Here is a 22,670-nt window from a genome sequence, read left to right as displayed (position 1 = left end):
ATTTTAAACCTTCCTATGTATCATTCATAATGCTCTCTATTACGCAAGTACAAACCAAAGAAAATTACTGCAGAGGAGGCATAGGAGAGGTTAGTGTTAATTTCCCACAGTACATTTACCTTTCAGGGCAGCTATATTCTTCTGTGGCAGCATCCTTGTGTGTTACCAGTTTCCTTTGAATGGCAGGTGCAACATCCTTTAGAAGTGACGTTTTGTGCTTACCTATTTGAAATAAGATTATGCTGAATTTGAACAAAAATAGCGATTTGCGTAAAAAAACCTTCTGCATATTTTCAGAGTATTTTTTAATATAAAAGAATGTTTAACAAAAGATTAGATTTTAAATTAAGATTTTCAGTGTCCTGGATCAATTGCTGTGTACTTCAACAAATCACAGAGATGAATGTTATGAGTTAGCAGACAGATGTATTTCTAAACTCACTGCATAAAGATTGAAAGTCCACAGCTTAATGATATAATTCACAATTATATATAACCTTAAATCCTGTAGAAAAATGGTAACTTAACAGGATAAAGGGAAGTCTCTCTTAAATTGTATAAGAACTTACATTATGTAGCACATAGAAAAAAAAGAAAGAAAAACTATGGACAAAAATGGTTTGACTGACCTTTAATTATGATCACAATGCAGACAGTAGCTGTTAGACTAAAAATCCCTTCGATTTCTTCAGAGAGAATGCATTCCATTAATTCATTTAAAAATGACCTAATTAAAAAATAAAGCAAAAATATACTAAAAATCATTTCTTTCAAAACAGAACTGGACAGACCAAGTCTGTGATTATGCTACCCTGCCACCATAGCTTCAAAGATGTCCAATAACTACTGCTTTTGCCTGCAGGGTAACTGAAGATTACATGCTGCTTCTGGAACTGAAAATATCTGAGTTAGCAGAATGGCAAATTGCTTGGGAAGAAAAGAAAAATTATATGGAATTCAAAAATTAAAATAGATGATTTAGGGAGAACAGCTATGGGGGACATTACCGTGGGAATCTGTTACAGACCATCTGACCAAGAGGACTCTGTGGATGAAGCGCTCTATAGACAGATAGGAACAGCCACATGCTCACAGGCCTGTCCTCATGGGGGATTTAAACCACCCTGATATCTATTGGAGGGATGGTACAGCCCGGCACAAGCAATCCAGGAGGTTCCTCAGTTGTGTGGAAGACAAATTCCTCCTGCAAGTAACAGAGGAGCCGACAAGGAGAGGTGCCATGCTTGACCTCGTGCTCACCAACAGGGAAGGGCTGGTTGGAAATGTGATGCTCCAGGACAGCCTTGGATGCAGCGATCGTGAGATGGTCGAGTTCGAGATCCCCAGGACAGTGAGAAGAGCGTGCAGCAAGCTCACTGCCCTGGACTTCAAGACAGCAGAATTTGCCTCTTCAGGAACCTGCTTAGTAAGGTTCCAAGGGATATAGCTCTAGAGGGCAGGGGGGCCCAAGACCTTTGGTTGATATTCAAGGATCACCTGCTACAAGCTCAGGAGTGTTGCATCCCAACTAGAAGGAAGTGCAGCAGAAGGGCCAGGAGACCTCCTAGGATGGATAAGGAGCCGCTGAGGAAACTTTGAAGGAAAAAGTAGGCTTATAAAAGGTGGAAGCAAGGACAGGTGGCCTGGGAAGAACACACAAATGTCCGGGAAGCTAGGGACCAGGTTAGGAAAGCTAAGGCCCAGTCAGAATTAAACTTGGCTAGGGATGTTAAGGATAACAGGAAGGGATTCTACAGGTACACTGTGAATAAAAGACAGACTAGGGACAACATGGGCCCTCTCCAGAAGCTATCAGGAGAACTGGCTACACTGGATTTGCAGAAGGCTGAGGTTCTTAAATTACTTCTTTGCCTTGATCTTCACTGGCAAAGGCTCTGACCACACCACCCAAGTCTTGGAAGGCAGATGCAGGGACTGTGGGAATGAAGACCTTGTGCCCACTGTAGGAGAGGATCTGCTTCGAGACCATCTTAAGAACCTGAATGTGCACAAGTCCATGGGACCTGATGAAATCCATCTGCGGGTCCTGAAGGAGCTGGTGAAAGAAGTTGCTAAGCCACTGGCCAACATATTTGAAAAAACCATGGCCGTCAGGTGAAGTTCCCTAAGACTAGAAAAAGGGAAATATAACCCCCATTTTCAAGAAGGGGAAAATGGATGACCCAGGGAATTACAGACCAGTCAGTCTCACCTCTGTGCCTGGTGAAATCTTGGAGCAGATTCTCCTGGAAGGCATGCTAAGGCACATGAAAATCAACACGGTGCTTGGTGACAGCCAGCATGGCTTAACTGAGGGGAAATCCTGCCTGACCAATTTGGTGGCCTTCTAAGATGGGGCTACAGAACTGATGGACAGGGGTAGAGCAGTTGATGTCATCTACGTGGACTTGTGCAAAGCATTCGACACTGTCCCAACACAACATCCTTGTCTCTAAATTGGAGAGACATCAATTTGATGAATGGACCACTCGGTGGATAAAGAACTGGCTGGATGGCCACACACAAAGAGTTGCGGTCAATGGCTCAATGTCCGGCTGGAGACCAGTAACGAGCGGTGTCCCTCAGGGATGGGTGTTGGGACCGGTCTTGTTCAACATCTTTGTCGCTGACATGGACAGTGGGATTGAGTGCGCCCTCAGCAAGTTTGCCGATGACACCAAGCTGTGTGGTTCGGTTGATACCCTGGAGGGAAGGAATGCCATCCAGAGGGACCTTGACACGCTTGTGAGGTGGGCTGATGCCAACCTCATGAAGTTTAACCATGCCAAGTGCGAGGTCCTACACCTGGGTCGGGGCAATCCCAGGCACAGCTACAGGTTGGGCGGAGAAGAGATTCAGAGCAGCCCTGTGGAGAAGGACTTGGGGGTGCTGGTCGATGAGAAAACGAACATGAGCCAGCTTCAGTGTGCACTCGCAGCCCAGGAAGCCAACCGTATCCTGGGCTGCATCAAAAGGAGTGTGACCAGCAGGTCGAAGGAGGTGATCCTGCCCCTCTACTCTGCTCTCGTGAGACCTCACCTGGAGTATTTTGTGCATTCTGGTGTCCTTAACATAAAAAGGACATGGAACTGTTGGAACAAGTCCAGACGAGGGCCACGAGGATGATCAGGGGACTGGAGCACCTCCCGTATGAAGACAGGCTGAGAAAGTAGGGGCTCTTCAGCCTGGAAAAGAGAAGGCTGTGTGTGGACCTCATAGCAGCCATCCAGTATCTGAAGGGGGCCTTTAAGGATGCTGGGGAGGGACTCTTCATTAGGAACTGTAGAGATAGGACAAGGGGTAACAGGTTCAAACATAAACAGGGGAAGTTTAGATTGGATATAAGGAAGAAGTTCTTTACTGTAACGATAGTGAGGCACTGGAATGGGTTGCCCAAGGAAGCTGTGAATGCTCCAACACTGGTGATGTTCAAGGCCAGGCTGGACAGAGCCTTGGGTGACATGGTTTAGTGTCAGGTGTCCCTGCCCATGGCAGAGGGGTTGGAACTAGATGATCTTAAGGTCCTTTCCAACCCTAATTATTCTCTGATTCTATGACTTTCCAATTACAATACAGTGAAGAACATTTGTAACAAAAAACAGCCCCAAAACACTTCCAAACTACATTTTACGTACTGAAAATATGGACGGACTAATAGAACCAAAACAACTGTTCATTGTAAAGTCTGAGATAAATACAGACTCAATATGTATCTTAAGAGACTGACTTTTAGCAAACTTTGGCAGTGGTTTGGGACATATATCAAGTTAAGAAAAATGAATTAAGGGAGTCAAGGAAGAGGTCTAGCAACTCAGCTAAACACTGCAATGTGGATTAAGGCAATACTGCAGAATGAAACCACTAATTGCTTGTTATTGGTAATGTGTGTTTATGGTAAAGCAAAAAAAAAAATTAACTCAGAAGCAGTTCTCAAAAATTCTAAAGTAATTCTTAGAACGGATAAAAATAAAAGAACATGAAGGATAAAGCAGATGGACAAGATCTGTAATTCCTCAGAGCATGAAAGTAAATGCTCTGTGAAGAACTAAAGAGGAAACTGAGAGCAGTAGATTCTACAATAGCTTTCCCCAAAACATTTCAAAATACCTTTGGTAATATTATCATCATCTGACACCAAAACTGAATATCATAAATACCCACTTCTGACTTTAATTGTTCTTCAGGCTTTTATTGTGCTAAGATACCAAAATGAAATATGCAGTTAAGAAGGGATCCAACCTCCACTAGTGATTGAGTAAATAAACTTTTTAGGAGCTCAAGTATTGCTTCAAGGAGCTGAGAAAGATGAAACCTCTTCAGGTTCTGAAATAAGTGTTATCAAGTTGCTTATGAATTGCATTAAATTCATGACATCACTGTGGACTAATCTGATAAAGTATTGATTCCATTTCATAGAATCATAAAATAGTTAGGGTTGGAAAGGACCTTAAGATCATCTAGTTCCAACCCTCCTGCCATGGGCAGGGACAACTCCCACTAAACCGTGTCACCCAAGGCTCATATTGCATTTAAATAGCTAACTAACAGTATTCCACTCAGAGTATTGACTTTATTGGTGTCACTGTTTAGGTCAGTAAGCACACTCTGGTTTTCCATGAAGGAACATATGAAATTTATTAACATGTAATAAGATTCACTGCAGCTGCCTTTTCCCACTTCCATCTCAACAAGGGTTACATGAGCCTGCCCACAAAAATAAAACAGAACTGTAAACTGTTTACAAATACATATAAGTAAAAGAGATAGATAAGCAATTGGTTCTTATACAGACAGCTCCCTACTAAAGGAAGGGATACTCACACAACTGGTCAAATATTGCCAAGTCACTCAGCATTATCACTGGTATGAAGATTGAAATTCAGTGCTAGAGATTGACTCATTAGTAACTGAAAACATAACAGACACTGCAAAACCTGGTGCAAGATGACTGTGCGTTCACTGAACAGGAGCTCACATCTGATTCTGTAATGTCAAAGGCTTTTGCATTGGTGTGGAATGGTGATGTCTGAGATGGTGAATGATTTACTACTGTACTCTCATTATGGCCTATCAATACAGATTAATAAAAGAAATCAGCCTTAAAAGTAGTCTCAGTCTTGAGGCACCAGTGGAACCAGATGTAAATTATCTCCTGACTTAGATCAGCTTTGCACCAAGAAAATAAATACTAGAAGATAGATACATGTTTATCAAAGTACTTATGGAAACAATGTGGTCCAAACTAGCAGTTTCCTTCATGAAGAAGAATGGACAAGATTCATTTTGACCCCTACAAGAAAAAGTTTCAGAGACATTCACTGAATTTCTGCATCTCTATTTGAAAAGTTTGTCAAATAATGGTGTTTCACTTAAAGAGAGCACAGCTGCTGCCTCATGGAAGAACAAGATTTGGATTAGGAAACCTATTGGTGGCCTCTCTGGAGTCTGTTTTTCAAGTTCAACTAGAGAAGGACTGAGGATAAAAAAACCCAGCCAAACACAAAACTTCATGACAGCAGACAGGGATATTCAATGCCTGTCAGATGAGGGAATTAAGCATTGCAGTTAGTTGTGGTAAGTCACAGAGAATGACGGGTCTTCTAAGGAATACACATTAGCCACTTGATGATTTGAAGTAAGCTGTGGTGTGTTTAGTCACATAAATAAAAATTGAATATGAACAAACTAAAGAAAATTAAATTCACTTGTCATAGTTTTAGGAGATAGTCAGGGTACCCACTAAATACAGCAATTAAATGATTTTAAGTATAAAAAAAAATAATGACATCCCTACTTTTGGGGGCTTTTATGACTCAAGATACTTTAAAACTATTTTGAATTTTGTGATTTTAATACAGCTATAATACATTTGTCATCTCACTGCAGACATTCAATTAAAGGATTAATGCTATTTCTGGTGAATATTTAATCTCACCTAAGTATCTCTACATTGAAGGGACTAATGTTTATAAGTATCTTATGAAAGAAGCAAGCCAAGATGTATGATTAAAAAATCCATTTAGATGAACAGTCTTGTAAATAAGAAGCATGCTTAGAAGCAGTTAAAAAAGCGGAACCAAGTCAATAACTACAAGCAATATGTCCAGAGAAAGGGATTATGAAGTAGTGCAGGTAAATTTAGTAAGCATCTAGTTCCACAAAAAATATTCTAATTTAGAAATTAAAACTGCATTGGTAACATCTAAAATATCCTACATTAGCAACAAACTTGGACAAATTAATGTGGAAACATTTACCTGACAACATTAACTGACTTCATAATTATGGTCAATAAACTGCTTGAAAGAGGAGGAAGGTCTGAAATAGTCTTTGGTATAGTTATGTCTTTTCCACTGGAACCCTAAAAAAGAAAAAAAAAACACAACTGTTGTAAATCAAGAAATATATGTATGCAGAAAACATCAAAACAAATCTGTATTTTAATAATTACAACACGTATTCTTAAACAATCAGAAGAAACATTTATGTGTGTTCTTCAGATAGCCTTAATCCAATTCTGTTGTGTCCAAATAAACAATACACATTCAGAGAGGCTAAATCTAAACCAAATAACCAGTATTTCTATCAAGGCAAATATTCTACAGAGCTGTTCTGAATAGAAGTTTCATTTAACTACATTGTTGGTCACTACTTATAAAGGCACAGCCTAAGAAACACAGACTAGTATCCTCTTTGTCTCCAAGTTGAGGTGTGCATACATAATTTCAAAAAATACTTTAGGTGACAGTGATTTCCTCATTTCCTGTGCCAGCTCTTTTTGTATCAAGTTCTGAATAATGTGGCAAGTATTTAATAAGAATTGAATTTTGATTTACTAGTGCAATAACCTGGGGGCAGGAAAAAACCCAGCTAAGATGACTTCCTGTGGGGAACATTCCTAATGTACGAGTATGAAATCTGCAGTATCATTCAAGACCATACAATTAAACTATGCAGCATCTGTGAAGAGCATGCTATCATCCCACAGCCCCTTAGCTGATACATTAATATTTACATGCAAATCCCTGCTATTGTTTCAGTTTCTTCTGAAACACAGAATTTTAGAAGCAGCTCTGTTATACTTGGTACTTTCTGGCAACCATTTATTGCTTCATTTCTGCCTTATCTAGCAACCACAGTAAGAGTACAGCCCCTGCTAAAGAACCTTTGCTCTTCCTTGCTAGTTCACAAAGCTTCCAATCTTACTATCCGTATTTGCTCCTAAAATGCATTAGGAACATGCACTGGGAATGCTACCCTTCTTCAAGGACAGTAATGGTTCCTTGGACTTTTTAGCACATGCAGTAACCTTTGCCTGTATATTCTGTTGTTCCAATGTAATATTTAAAAAAGCAGTAAGTGGGAAAACAACAACAAAAAAAGTTAGCGCTTTACCTCCTGTAGCACATGATTTATCTCTGCTACTATCGCAGCCAGGAGAGTAGAGAGTACACCTTGATGAACCACTGGGCAAAATGAATGCCAGCACTGGACTGCATGTATGAATTCTCCAAGAGGCACTTGAATAGAGTGAATCAACTACAGCCAAAGAAAAACAGACCTGATTTTTTCAGACTGCTTGAGAATAATTGAAATATTTTAGCAAGCTTCTCTGTGAAGAAGAGCAGATCACACCTTGAAAGCTACTGAAGTATCCCAGTCACCTGGGATAAGAGAGGGAATCAGCATGTTTGCGAAGTCTACTCATAAATTTAAGAGAAACAAACAAAATAATGCTAACTTTTCAGTGAAGAGAGGAGGTTTTGAAGAACTTCAGGACATCATGCATATATTGAAGCTGATATCATTCAGGCTTAAAGAAATAAAATAACAACAATTTCTCCTCCCTCCCAAAATCATAACGCATAATAAATTTCTTTGCTCTGGATTCAGAAAGTTCATTTAATTGCAGGTAAGATTAATAACCTATGAGTACTAATATAGTTCTGGATCATTTGTAACAATGCATTGTTCTCCAATTTACTAGTTTTTGGCATGATGAGACCAACGATGGATTAAAAAACCCCACTGGTAATGAGGAAACTTAAATTTAACTGAAAATGTAATCAGATGTCAACTCCAATAAAAACCTCAAAGTGTCTAAGTATAACCCATTAGTATAAAAAGTATGGATTCATCTCCACATTAGGTAGCAATTACAAGTATAATAGGATACCTGAATCCCTTCTTCCTGCTGTTTCTTGAGTCTACATGCCACAAGTTCTAAAACTTTCTGGAAGATGGTCTGTACAGCACTGAAAAGATTTGCCATTTCATCTGTGTCAGTATTCTGAGTTACAGAAGCTTCAATAATTTCTTTTAAAGCATAGAATACCACTGGAGCACAAAAGCCACCTCTCTCTAGAGAAAGAGATAAACACCACAATATAAAAATTGTAATGAGATATTGAGATATTCTTCAGGTACAAGCTTAGACTGAAAAACTCAGTTATATACCATAAATAGCTACAGTTTACAAGTGTAGATGATATATATAGTTTCTGAGCATCCTTATCTGAAATTTTCATACAGTTCAATCAATATTTTCAGTATAAATCCAGTGTTCCTTCCAATCCTTGACATATGGGGATTAAAATTGCTGGTTTCTTAAGTAATTTAGCTCTAATTCTGTCTGTACCACAGACAACTTTCCAAATGTGAGCCAAATTTCAATACTGCTACAGTATTGTCTCCTAAGGCATACCAATATATATATCTCAATATACATGTATCACTATAGGGATATATTAAGACTCCACTTTATATAAGCCTCCCTGAATTATATAGTAATAACTGGAATATGAGAGCAAGGAAGAAACATAAGTTATCAACAGTGACATGTTTCTGGGTTGGTTCTTTGCTCTTTTTCAGTTTTCTGAAAAACTGCTGTCACTTTTGATTGTATTATTGGTACTAGCAAGTGTAAGCTGCAAACACCATCTTCTGAGAAACAGACTTCAAAATGCTAAAAGCAACAGTTATGCTAATACAAGGAAAGTCAGCTAAGCATATAAGGAGACATCTATGTTAGTACAAAATACTGTACCTGTTTGTATAACTGGAAGAGCCATATCTAAAAGGTGTGCCTGAAATGCAACATTTCCAAGGCCAACCATTATGACATCTTTGCATACTGTCAGGTAGGCCTAGAAAAGAGATGCAAAAGTGTAGGAGAAACAAAATTTACGTAAAGTAACTATTTAGTAAAACCTAAAAGTAAGGAAACCACAAAATCTTAGCCCAGTTTCCCTGAAAGCTGGTGCATCTACTTGGAGTTACTCAGTTTTCAGCCTCTGAAAAGCAGGAGTTTCAAACAGTTCTCCAGATGCTTCCATTGCCCTTTCCTCCAGTAAATGCAGTTTCTCAAAAGGCAGTAAATCCTCTGCCTTTTTCAATCACACTTAGATCAGAGGCATTGATACTTAACATTTACCAAGGCAGAATACAACATCTCTACCTATCTTGAGCAGCAAAATTAAAAACAGCATATAAAAAGAGCTTTTCCCTACAGAAATACACGTTGCATACTAAACAGATTATAATATTAATGTATAGACAGAGTAGAGTAGAGAATTTTTAACCAGTCTAGTATACATGAGCTAGGTTGTTCAAGGACACTGTCTGTGATTTAAGTTAGTCCAAAGCTTTCTGTTGACCAAAATCTGAAAGGTCATATAGCTCAATGCTAAAATCCACCTTGGGTTAATTGATATGACAGGGGAATGGAACAGAAAACAATTCAAAACTAGCTAAACGCACATCCCTTCCCCCATTACATAATCAAGTGTTTTCTGTGAAGGATAAATGGAGATAAGGGGTAAGGGATACTGTCAGTGATGACACTGGGGTTTGTATCAGAGGGTCTATCAGCCCCACTCACCACATCAGTGGCCTAAAGAGTCAATTCCCCCAGTCAGTTCCTGCCCATAACAACTAGTGCAAAACAGTAACAGACCAACCAGAGAAGGAAGGGTGAAATGGGAAAAAACAGGATGTCATGGGAAAAGTGATAGAGAAACATAAGTGCAAAGAGACACCCCAGTCCCCTCTCACATACTAGAGTATTAAAGAAGAAACTATAATTATTGTATATTATATGGATATTTGGAGACAAACTAGGTCTGATTTTAATGCCCGTATTGTTACCAAATATACACTCCAAAGCTATTAAAAAGCACAATCAATACCTCATTCCAATAAGAAACAGTATACAAGGTGAGAAGCAAATAGGAGCTCCTTAACAAGCATGTGGCTTATTACAGGAGATGCAAGAGGCCTGGATTCTCTTCTTGACTTCCAGACAAGCCACATCAGCCTTTACACCTCAGTTTTTTTCTCTGGAAATAACGATGCAAATGGACTTTAAGAGTTACTAGTAAAGATCATTTTCCTTCATTATGGGCTAGTCAAATAATATGTCAGATGGGTTTACAGGTAACATGTGCCTAGCTTATTGCTTTATTGATAAAGTTTCATTTTGTATTCAAACCTAGGAAATTTCTCATAAACAGTCTGGTAATGCTGGTAAAGATTCCCTATTTTGTATCTTGTCTTTCTATAACATTTGAGTTCTGTACCTCCAAACTTTAGAAAAAGAGCCATAGAAGAGTTATGATATGCATAATAAATTTTTCTTGTAACACAATAACACATAAACCACAAGAAACTTGTACCAGGAACAATTACAGCACTTGTTTGAGTTTACTATGTTTTACACTTTTCAAAAAGCTGCAGCAGTGGGACTTAGTACAAGACTGACCTCATTATTAAGTTCCCAGGTAACTCATACCCTACCTCTCTGCTGACTTCCAAAGATGTTTTATGAGACTCAGCACTAGTATAAAGTATACTGAGTTCCTCAGGGTATAATTTTATCTAATTTTTCTAGAAATGCAGGAAGGAAAGAAAGGAAGGTAAGAAGCAAGCCAGCAAACATTGTTAGATCTAAATCCTCTCTCATAATTACACCACCTTCCTGGTCCTCTAAGTTAGCTTCTATTGTGCTGTTCAACACAATCTACACAGCTGAAGTGAATCTGTCATTTCCAGGACCTTCTGCACTAAGAAGAATAGGCTATTAAGAGGTAGCACACCACTCAGTTATCCCCTTGTTTTCAGCAACTAATATTCTTTTCGGAGGAGATTCAGTTGCAATCTTAACTCTATGTTAATGCACTTTTCCATAAAAGAGCATAAACATGACCTTTATTTAATATGGGGGATGAGAGACTGAGGACAAGAACTGTTAGAAACCTAAAATTTAGGACACCCAAGTTACATCGCCTGCTGTGCTAGAAGTTTCTTTAGTGGGCATTTTCACAAGTGTGAAACATGAAACATGTTCCATCCTCACTTCAACAGATACGATGAGAATATATATCATGCACTGGTAGGTGAAAAAAGTCTAAATAAGAACAGAATATTGTATTGTTGATGCCAACTACCTGATTTAATTGCTAGGGTAAGCACGTATTTATAAAATATAATGGTTATAACTAAACACACAGACAAATTGTGATTTTAAGCAATCAGAGGAATAGCAAAAGCACAGATCAAAACTCTCTGTTTTACTAGCTTACTTACTTGCTGGGCTCCAAAACCACCAGTATACAATTGCAATATTTACAGCTTTTCAGATTGACAACAGTTTGATTTATGCAATAAGAGACCTCTAACCTGGATAATTAGTTCAGGAACATTACTGCGTTTTGAAATGTCATCCTCTTGATCGCTTGCTACTATAAAAGGTAGAACTTGACTTTCTATCCAAGTACCTGTCTCCTTCAGAAGTGATAAGTAATCTTTTCCATTTTCAGAAAACTGGAAAAAAAAAGGAAGAATATTAATTGTCTTTCAATACTTTTGCAATTTCCTTACATTGTCAGCTGCAATTCCAGTTTATACTGAAAAGGTATAACTATACCTTGTTCTGAAGATGAATATTCAACCTGCAATAGAGGCTGAAGGCTCTTAGGGCAGTTGTTTGACTGCAGCTACCAGAACCTGCATCGGTTGCTTTCAGAATTGAGCCAAGAACCTCCTGAAATATCAAGGTTTACATTTATATTTTCCTGAAAATCCTTTCAATTGTTTCTTTTCTCAACAGCTTTAAAGGAAAGATTAAACAAACAAAACCACAAAAAAAAAAAACCCTTCAAACCCAAAACCCCAACAGTCATACTTTCAATTACTATCATTTTGCAGTGCCAGAACTGATCTTCAGACTAATCCTTATAGGCATATTCCAGAAGACAGGTCCCTTAAGAATGCTCAACACTGGATTACAAAAATTTTGAGACACCTAAAAATGACAAGCTGCTTAAAACCTGCCATCTATAAAAAATTCTGAACTTAATATACTTCTAGTTTGGAATATTTGTTTGAAGTACAAATCAGAAGGAAAGCTTTTTCAGAGAGGAAAATGGAGATTGTGATTCTTATTTATTTATTCTTGCAGGCCTTTAATTTAATTCTAGGCACTATATAATGTTTTTTTGACCAGCAGGTCGAAGGAGGTGATCCTGCCCCTCTGCTCTGCTCTTGTGAGACCTCACTTGACGTATTGTGTGCAGTTCTGGTGTCCTCAACATAAAAAGGACATGGAACTGTTGGAACAAGTCCAGACAAGGGCCACCAGGATGATCAGGGGACTGGAGCACCTCCCGTATGAAGACAGGCTGAGAAAGTAGGGGCTCTTCAGCCTGGAAAAGAGAAGGCTGTGTGGAAACCTCACAGTAGCCTTCCAGTATCTGAAGGGGGCCTGTAAGGATGTTGGGGAGGGATTCTTCATTAGGGACTGTAGTGATAGGACAAGGGGTAACAGGTTCAAACGTAAACAGGGGAAGTTTAGATTGGATATAAGGAGGAAGTTCTTTACTGTGAGGGTGGTGAGGCACTGGAATGGGTTGCCCAAGGAAGTTGTGAATGCTCCATCCCTGGCAGTGTTCAAGGCCAGGCTGGACAGAGCCTTGGGTGACATGGTTTAGTGTGAGGTGTCCCTACTCATGGCAAGGGGCTAGGAACTTGATGTTCTTAAGGTCCTTTCCAACCCTAACTATTCTATGATTCTATGTTAAGCACTCATAAGATGGGAAGAAAAATACTACCTTTGCAGCACTGAGAATTTTCAAAAGCTTCTTCAGTTTCTTTTCAGGAACAGAAAGTAGGCAATCACGATTAACAGGATGAGTCAATAAATATTCAATGTAATCAATTGCTAATTCTGGCTTCGATTCATGTGTTATATGAATACGTACTCGTCGTTCAGATGTTTTAGCACTCTAAATGACAGGAAAGCACAAAATCAGTACAATACTGTTACTGTCTTACTTCACAACTAGTTTCAAAGCAGAATAATACAGCATGAAAGAGGCCTCTTCTATCGAAAAGCACAATGCCTTTATGTAATCTAGAAATTCCTTAATTCTTTGATGCATGCAAGTGCGCACCTTTCTTCGGGTGAGCGTGTCCGACAGCCAATCACAGACTAATTCCATAATATGCCCCACTTGACCCCAGCGACACATGCAGTCTATCAGGGTAGAATACTTGCTTTCATCAGCTCCATTGTCAATATTTCTGAGCCTGGAGATCACACCACAACTTGAAAACAAACAAACAGAGATGCATTAGCTTTACATCCAGAAGCTCAGCAACAATTCAAACAAAACCAACCAGCATAATACCAAAAAAGCTCTGCCAATGGCTCAGACATATTTGCACCTCACGAATTTTACTAACTTACTGTATTTGTTTAGCAGACAAATTTATCCAATTGGACATTTAATACATGGAGTTGTGAAAAATTAACAAGTACAGTCAATCAGATTTCTTGTCATTAATATTTTGGATTTAAACATAGTACCTGAATGCTGGAATAGCAGCAGGGGGCATAAAGGATGCCAGAATAACCAGTGGAGTCGTGCAACGCTCATCCTAGGATTAAAAATTAAAATACACTGTATGATGTACATGTACGGGTACATACACACCAAACTGAAAAGAGTACCAAAAAAGCGTGATTAAATTATCTCAAATTAAGGATTTCCTTTTTTTCTCTAGAAATGAAATTGAAAGCAGCTCATAACAACATACTATGAGCAGTCTGAAACTTCTGGTTCATTTCCTCAGAGGTCAATTATCAATTACCTTATCATTCAGCTTTCTGACAAACTGTCAGAGCAACTACCATGAATAATTATGCCTCCCATTACATTAACAACCATTGCAAGAGGAATAACAGCTCTAGCTTACATTTTTTCTAATAGTGGCTAGTACTTAATTGCACAATCACAACACCATCTAACTCCTCTCGAGTAACTACTGCCTTAAATAAATATTCATTCACATCAGAAATTCATACAAAAGACTCAAAAGAAAATGGGCTTATGTAACAATGTAATTATGTAAAATGCACTATAAATCATTACAACTCATCGTAATACAAGGTCTAGGCCATGACATAGTCTCATTCAGGTTATATAGAAACCAATCCATGTGAAAGACTAGGGCATTTGAAGATCTAAAACCTTTTAACAATGGCTTTTAAAAGAACACTTAAAAATGTATTTGTAGCTTTTCAGGAAATAGACATGCTGCTTCAACTTGTAGTCTTTTAGAAATTAAGCCTCTGATGACAGGTCTTTTCAGAACCAAGCTGCTTACTCACTTTAAGACTATCAGACTCAAAAAGGTTTCTTCCTAAAGCTGGATGTCATGCCTGCCCACCAGCACCTTTCAGGTGGGATATTACATACTCTGCCAGAAAAAATTTAGAATGTCCTTGACAAATTCCAGATGCTTTCAAGGTAGAGAAAGCATTTTCTACAGGTGTGCTGCATCTTATTATGTACCAATGAATTGCTTTACACTTCTTGATTATCTAAAGAAAACTTTAAGTATAACAGTCAGCATATATATATATATATATGTATATATAAAATTATATTTCAGCATAAAAGCCAGGAACAAAAAAAAAAAAAGACGGCCAGTAGATTACCCTTCCAAATGCTCTACAGGGTGCAGCAGACACTATTAACCGCAATCAAAAGACAGCATCTTGAAGAATAACACTAGAGCAATTAAACAAATTAAAGAAACTGAAAAGATGAAAATGAGTGATTTTAATTAGTTGCTTATATCAAACCCAAACAATAAGTAAGTGCACTAAAAATTGTTAGAGAGTAGAATCAAATTAGCAGAAACCAGTCACACAAAAGTGAAAAGGGGGCCTCAGCTGTTTTAGCTGTCTGTTCCAGGGCTGGATCATAGTAAGAAGTGGTGGTGGAAGAGCTGGGGGGGTACAGTGGGTAGAAAAACACGTAAACTCACATGTACACTGAGTATTTGCCCTGCAATGGCACATTTTCAATTACTGATTTCCAAAAGTCCAGAAAGGATTCAAAAGAATGGAATCCTATAAAATCATTACAAGGTGAGAAATTTATTGCATAATTATGTCTGTGTTGACTATTTAGATAACTGTTCACTGGTCAGATATTGCACCTGGAGAATAGCTTCTACCCACTTGTGGAATTCCAAGAAACTTGCTACTGTATATGGTTTATAGCAACAATGAAAAAGAACAATTAACGCCATGAGAACAGATTAAAGACGTAACACATGAAAGCACCTGAAGAAAATACTAAGCACCCACAGGAAAATCTAGGCTTTTTTTACCTTAAACACTTTAAAATATTCAGGAAGTACAGCAGCAAATTTTCTGATAGCATAATCTTTGGCATCTTCATTCTGATCTAGTGCTTTGTGGATACTTCTCCAAAGAATTACAGTAACCTCCAATAAACTTGCCATGCTGGCCACATCATTGATTGACAACACATTATTCAACACCTGAAACACAAACACTTAGATGGTATTACCTGCTATATTCTCAAATATAAATTTAGGTTAAAATAAGGTTTCGAAAACCAATGAAAATCTTTCTATTGATTTCCCAAAGGCATTATGTTTGTTGTAGAACATGAACTCTATTTACTCTCCTTCTCTGTATATAATTTGAGTCATTTTGTGACACTAAATTTTTAATAAATACAAAACCAATTTATAACTAGTAGTGGAATTAGGGAAATATTAATTTAAAATATTCTTCATATCCCTTCTATGTTATTCTAGCTACTTCACCAAATTTCTTCTATTGCAGGGCATGAAAACACCATAACAAAAGTTCTCCCCTTCTAAATTCCACATAGGTCCAAGTGCTTCCCTTTAGATTTCTGTCATATCATTAACTGCTAATGTCTCCAATTTAGCACCACAGTAAAAAAGTTACCAGAACTTATCATAAAGTAGACTTTCTTACACTTGTATTCTCCTTTTCACTTTCCTCTTCACCACCGTCATCATCATCACTGTCATGAAGATCCTCTTTCACTGCTTTCTGGATGCAGGCATTCAAGCAGCGCCGAATAGTAAGCATCAATTTAGCTAATTTGAATATAATAAGAAAATTAGACATTTACCATTTGTTAAGAATGTTGCTAGTAAATGCCTAAGTGTAATGCTGCAAAGTCGGTAGGGAAAAGCAGACAACAGAACCAGAAATAACTATGAAAAAAAGAAAAAAAATCCAAGTAAAAGGAAGTGGAAAAAATGTGAAAATTTTCTAAATCCCCAAATCTGAAGAAAAGGCAACATTGTCATCAGGTTCTATAATTTTATTGTTAAAAAGGTCTGCTAAACAAACAAACAAAAAAAAAAACCAACAAACCAACAACAAACCACCAACAACAAACAACCACCACTTTATCAAATCAGGATCAGAGGAAGCTCCCACAACTCCTATATTCATCTGGCACAGATATTAATTTAATGACCTACGTTGAATCATGCATCCTCTCCAATGTCAATTTCAATTCATTATAAAAGATGAAGTAGCCTAATCATTGCACTCCCTAATGAGGAGCTCATCTCTAGATGCCAGTGAAAGGGTTATGTCTGGTGAAAGTATGACTAGCTGAACATGTGCTAGTGTATTTATTTCAGAGCAACTTTACCAAGGTAGTCAGAAAAGGTGCAACGGCCTGGCCATTTCACCCAAGTTACTTTGTTTTTATAGTATTAGAATTTTTCCAGTATTACTTCGTTCAATAGCACTTTTAAAAAAGTAACTATACTATGTGCAGTATATACCCTCTTCATTGAAAGTTTCTCAAGCTTTTAACAAGAAAGAAGGCTTTTAAATTCTCTCTGAGCAACCTGGAAATACTACTGATCCACAGATCCCAGATAACCAGATTATGAGACATAAATATTTTTCACCTTCTATAGAATCTTCCACATAAAGATCTCAGATCACCTGAGGTACCAAGGTATTTTACTTAATTCTGCATGATAAATAAATATCAGCTCAGTTTTAAGGTACATGTGAGAAGAAAGGGGAAAAGGCAGACCTGATAACACCACCTAGAGAGTATAACACAGCACCTAAGAACAGAAACTAAAAGCCATGGGGTCTTAATTGTTGAAGAAGCTTATGACTGGTGTCAGCAGCGTCCACTGCTGGTGTCAAGAATTTCAAAACCTACAAACTAATATTATACTAAAACCAAAAGACCTAGCAACATACCACTGTTAAGAGAAAAAAATGAAAAATCAATTACATGGTGTGATATTGGTATTCCCAAAGACTAATAAGGTTTTGAGGTTTTGTACTTTACCTATATTGGTAGGGGCAGTATATTCATAAGCATATTGATAGAACTTTCTAGCTGCTGCTGAATTCATCTGGACGAGAGTAACACAGCGCTCACACCACACACTCTCAGGTTGGTTGATGGGAAAGAAAGAGTTGAATAAGAGATTCGCTATGCGTCGTGACACAGGCCGTGAATCGACTTCAAGGCGAGTCAGAAGATGCTCCATAGGACAGATTTTCCAGAACTTTTTAAAACAAAAAAAGATATTTAAATGAATTAAAAGGATAGAAGAAAAAACAATCACCTTTATTAAGTGTTGTCCATATCAAAAGTCTCAACAAATAAAAACAACGTTTATCAGAAAGCATGAGCATTTTTAATTTTTACCAATATCTCAGCATTTACTTGAGGTCACATATTTCCATAACAATGCTACATTCCTGCTCTGACACACCTCTAAATTTGCTATTATCTCAGACCAGTAAAATTCTGGTTCAAGCAATTCCACCTCAAGATACTTGCAATGCTAATGCAATTCCAAAGGTATAGGCAAGAAACATTTACTCTATAAGGATATCACTACAAAACATAATTATTTGTCATTATGCGCTATTTTTCATATCATCATTGGACAATGTAGGACCAACTACTAGAAGTATGGTATGCACCTTAAAAACCCGCAGAGAACAAAACCCTTTCCAAATCCATCCCAAACCAGAGGTGCATCCCATTAGCAGAGCACTAGCTTATTTGTAACATAGCAATTGAAGGCCAGAACCAGAACCAATTCTCCAAGTAAAGGTTCAGCTGCACACTGTTTATCTCAGATCTGCAAACATTACTAGGATCCTGCTGGCAACTTTTTGTGCTGACAATCTGAATGACAATACCTTGTACTTGCAGTGTTTGTCTCTTTTTCACATTTTCTGTTGACCTGCCTAAGCAATGCATTAACGTATGTTTTATGGAAGTGCCAAAATTGCTGTTACATTATTGTAATCCTTATCCTGAACCTGTGTGCAAGAAACCAAAAGCTCTAAATTCTGAAATCATCTCCCATTTATCTTGTCTTCTGTGGCATTCTGGGGAATTTGGAAGGTACTGAGATGGTCTAATCTCAATATATGCCTTTGAAGTCCTGTCATCAAAGCTGGAACGCACGTTTGACAAGTAGTTAATTCTCTTGAAAAGGATAGATGTGTTTCTTGAGCACTGAAGCCTTAGAAATTCAACAAACCAAGTATTTAATTCATTTCTGAACAGAGACCTCTGAATTCATATATAGCATATGTGTCTAGCATAAGGTAAGCATGTCCTAATAATTAAGCTTAGCAAAGGCAAAACCACACTAAAATAAAATATAAAATTGACATTAGGAAACCATTAACAGCAGATAGTAGAGAAAGAGTTCAAAGATGCTACAATGCCTAAGACTGAACAGTCTCATCCTAAATCTGAGTCCACAGCAGAGCACAAAGTTAGATCAAAATCACTGTGAAAAAACATCAAAATCTCAAAGGCCACGGCCACAGAAAGCAAACAGAAGTGATAAAAAATAGGTAAATACAACTAAAAAGGAAATATGGTAAAGGCATCAAGCATTTAAAAGGTAATAGAGGCCTGACTTGAGCTAGCCAGCTGGAAGGGAGGACGGCTGTACCTACTGCTCTACCCTGGCATGGCCACGAGAGGGCAGGGAAGGCAGAAACATGCCGGGAAAAAATGCCTGCACTGCTAAATAAAAGTGTCAGGGAATAAGCCTAGGCTTTGGGTCCCAGACCACTTACTGGTTAAGCGTTAGTGTTTTTGAGTTGGAGACTGGCCCCGCTTCACCAATTCTAGGCAGTCAGGAGGCCAGTATGCACAGAGGACACCAGGGCACACACTACAGTGTGCAGACCCAACCAGCCAGGCTAGCTGGTCTCAAGGCCAGTGAATGATTACCATTTATGCTTTATTCATTTTAGACACAGCTAATGAATCTGCATCTTACAGGGGAGAAAAAGCCTGAGGTTAGAGCTGGTAGCAGAGAAAGCTTAAAGTTGTTTGGGGTTAAGAACAGAAAATTTGCTGGGTCAGAGCCATGTCTCTTAAAAAAAAAAACAAAACCAAAAACAGACAGATCAGGGTGTACATCTATAGCACTGGCAATTTTAATCTGAGAGTGCCTGTTGATACCAGCAGCCACTAAACCCAAGTAGACAGGCACAGAGAAGCCACTGGACCTATTAATCATTCCAAACTAGTCAAAAATGTGGGGGAAAGGGAAAAGAGAAGAATTCATTTTGCTCAACTAAAAGGTAAACTTCCCAGCATGTCTATAAAATCCCTGCTGTAGTAATATGCAGACACAATACCATCTCCTATGGTTAACTTTTCTGTGAAGAACAACTATGGAAAGGCGAAAGCTCAGCAGCACTAGTCACAATTTATTTATATTGAAAGATTTTTCACAGCCACCATGATTTCAGTAGAATTCAGAATATCAGTGGAAAGAAGTACTTCTTTACTACTACCGTCATTTGGATCAAAACCTTTAAAATGACAGAAGTGACTAATGGCAACAGAATCCACAGGTCTTAGAAATAAATATACTTAAATATATGAAGAAGGGAAAATCTGAATTTAAGAGTATTACTACATTAAGTGTGTATTCTTTTTTTCCTCTTGGCAGTACTGCAGAAATCTCAAAAGGTACTGTTGTAGGAGTTTTTTTAATAAATGCCTTGATTTTGTCTCCTCCTTGCTACATATCAAGTGTCACTTATCCTACCTTGGCAGCCTTGACAGTCTTAACTTTCAGCAGCATATCAACAAAAGCCACTCGCACTTTCTCTGAATTGTCATGAAGGCTGTGTCTGACTGTTGGCAGGAGCTGTTCCAGTAATGGATGACTTAGTTTGTTGTCCAAAATTATCGGCAGACACTGCAAGGAAAAAAAAAAACCAAACCCAAAATTACACCAAATAAATAAATAAATGAGTAGATATGAAAAAAAGATGTAATTAAAAATTGTTGAACGGGACCATGATACTTGTAAGGTTAAATTAAATAGGGACAGACACTGTGAATGCATAATTTTCTTGTAATATTCTTCAGTAAAAATTGCTATGGTGATTTCACATTTCCAGTGAACTGTGCTTAGGGAACTCATGGAGCAGCTTTAGAGCCACACTGAGGCCGCAGCCTTGCCTTCTATTCTGAGGGCATGGTGTCAGGTACTTTTTTTGGCAGCAATACCAACTCCTTTAACTCTGCCAATTTCTGACTAAAAGTATGTCTTATTTTTTGGTAAAGTTCTTTTCAAATCAGCATCTTCTGCTTATCCCATATAGACCCCACACACAGCTGTAGTGGAGCAACTGATGATTAACATGAAGATAGCTCCAATTTAAGCCTGAATTGCCACATACACAGAACTTTTAAGTGAAATAATGCTTAGGGAGTTTGTTTTTCTGTCCAAACTAATCTTTATTTACCAGATGACAGACAGATCTAGATAAACTAATCCTAACATACTGAACAATGCACGGGAATTCACAAAGAAACAGTATGTAATTTTATTCATCCAAACCTCAGAAACACAAAGTTAGGGTACAATAGCATAACATATTCATGTATGTCTTGGGATGGGTTAAAACCAGTGACATAGAAACATCCTGGAACCCGCCTGCATATATTTCCAAGTCTAAACATAATTTCTTATAGCTAAAATAACTAAAATATCTGGTCTAAACAATTTATCTAAGACTGAAAATGCAAACTGGTTGACTAAAAACCAAATAGTCACTAATTTAAAAGGACTTGTTCATTCCAAATGTGTGGCTTTCATAAAACATGTGCAAAACTTGCCTTGTATTAGGAACTATACTAAGTAATTTTGCAGAGTAATTTCCTCGACTTAAAGTGGCCTGTATCAGAAATCTGTGCATCAAGTAAAATATAGAAGTGATAACTGTGATTTTAAATTTAGAAGAAAAGATTTACTTTAAAAACAGAGCATCGAACATCCGCAGATGTTGTATCATATGCCAGCTCTCCAATTAGTTTATTCAAGAGATCAGCAAGAATTGTTGGAGGAATCATCTCCCAGTATTTGGATGTTATCTGACTAACTCCGAGTATCCCTGTAGAGCGGACGACTGGATGAGGATCTTCTAAGAGATTCTAAAACAAAAAGAAGAAGAAGAATGTGAGAACAATATTGTGACTCTACTGTTGTTTGACAGTAACCTAACAAATAGCATTCCATTACCTTTTAATGATTATGCATATTCTTTCATACTATGAAAGAAATGTAATATTAATATTCCCTGAAGGCATTTTATTATGAAGCAAACTAGGAAATTTAAATCAGAAGCAAAATTAAGACAAATATTGGCAATTCTTTTCTTTTATTGGACTTTTGAAATACTTTTTTTTTTAATAGCTCACATTTAATCTTGAACCTGTGACCTAATTAAGAATATTTAGACATATATGAGTTTAAACTGGTCACTGTTCCTATGCAACAATATAAAAACCCTGAAAATTCCTTCAGTTATCTGATGTTTACCTTTTTAAAGGCCATACTCAGGATTTCCCAAACATTTTCTTAAGGAAAATACTATGCCAACTCTCACCCATCTAGACTGGTCTTTTAGGTTCTTATCTCCATTATACTTCATTTCAGAAGCATTCAGCAATACATTAGTAAATTTCCATTGAATGTATACATATTAATTGTAAAGCCCTCTTCAATCCTACGTTAAGGATAAAGATCCATTACCCATGCATCTAATCTTTCAAAAGCATCTTTCATTCACAGATTAATAAATAACAATCTTAAATATTAGCTTTTCAGCACTGAAAATGGTGCATATTATCTGTTGTGAACATACTACAGAAATTCAAAAATATTATTTTTGTACTTTCTGCATCATAGGCCTGTATTCCCCTATGCATACTACTCAGAAATTCTATAAATACTAATTGCATCAAAAGCTTATTTTTGAGTTAGCTTTGGTGAAAGTC

At 37.6% G+C, this 22,670-nt stretch overlaps 1 protein-coding gene across 1 annotated transcript in view; it reads right to left on the bottom strand.

Moving 5' to 3' along the window:
* Positions 1-22,670, bottom strand: part of NCAPG2 (non-SMC condensin II complex subunit G2) — a 45,012-nt gene that overhangs the window by 3,510 nt on the left and 18,832 nt on the right. Inside the window, exons 12-27 of the mRNA XM_057416482.1 lie at positions 21,645-21,824; positions 20,431-20,583; positions 17,679-17,901; positions 16,322-16,446; positions 15,679-15,852; positions 13,865-13,935; positions 13,449-13,602; positions 13,107-13,280; positions 11,924-12,040; positions 11,677-11,820; positions 9,047-9,146; positions 8,177-8,361; positions 7,396-7,539; positions 6,258-6,361; positions 630-727; positions 120-222 (exon numbers count right to left, since the gene is read on the bottom strand). Coding sequence (XP_057272465.1) covers positions 120-222; positions 630-727; positions 6,258-6,361; positions 7,396-7,539; positions 8,177-8,361; positions 9,047-9,146; positions 11,677-11,820; positions 11,924-12,040; positions 13,107-13,280; positions 13,449-13,602; positions 13,865-13,935; positions 15,679-15,852; positions 16,322-16,446; positions 17,679-17,901; positions 20,431-20,583; positions 21,645-21,824 — 2,249 coding nt within the window. The remainder of the gene's footprint in view (positions 1-119; positions 223-629; positions 728-6,257; positions 6,362-7,395; positions 7,540-8,176; positions 8,362-9,046; positions 9,147-11,676; positions 11,821-11,923; positions 12,041-13,106; positions 13,281-13,448; positions 13,603-13,864; positions 13,936-15,678; positions 15,853-16,321; positions 16,447-17,678; positions 17,902-20,430; positions 20,584-21,644; positions 21,825-22,670) is intronic.

This window comes from Pezoporus wallicus, unplaced genomic scaffold (assembly GCF_028554395.1).
Source record: "Pezoporus wallicus isolate ANWC-B61680 ecotype Strahan unplaced genomic scaffold, APGP_CSIRO_Pwel_v1 contig_3847, whole genome shotgun sequence".
Lineage (NCBI taxonomy): Eukaryota > Metazoa > Chordata > Aves > Psittaciformes > Psittacidae > Pezoporus > Pezoporus wallicus.
This window is presented reverse-complemented; position numbering and strand designations above follow the sequence as displayed.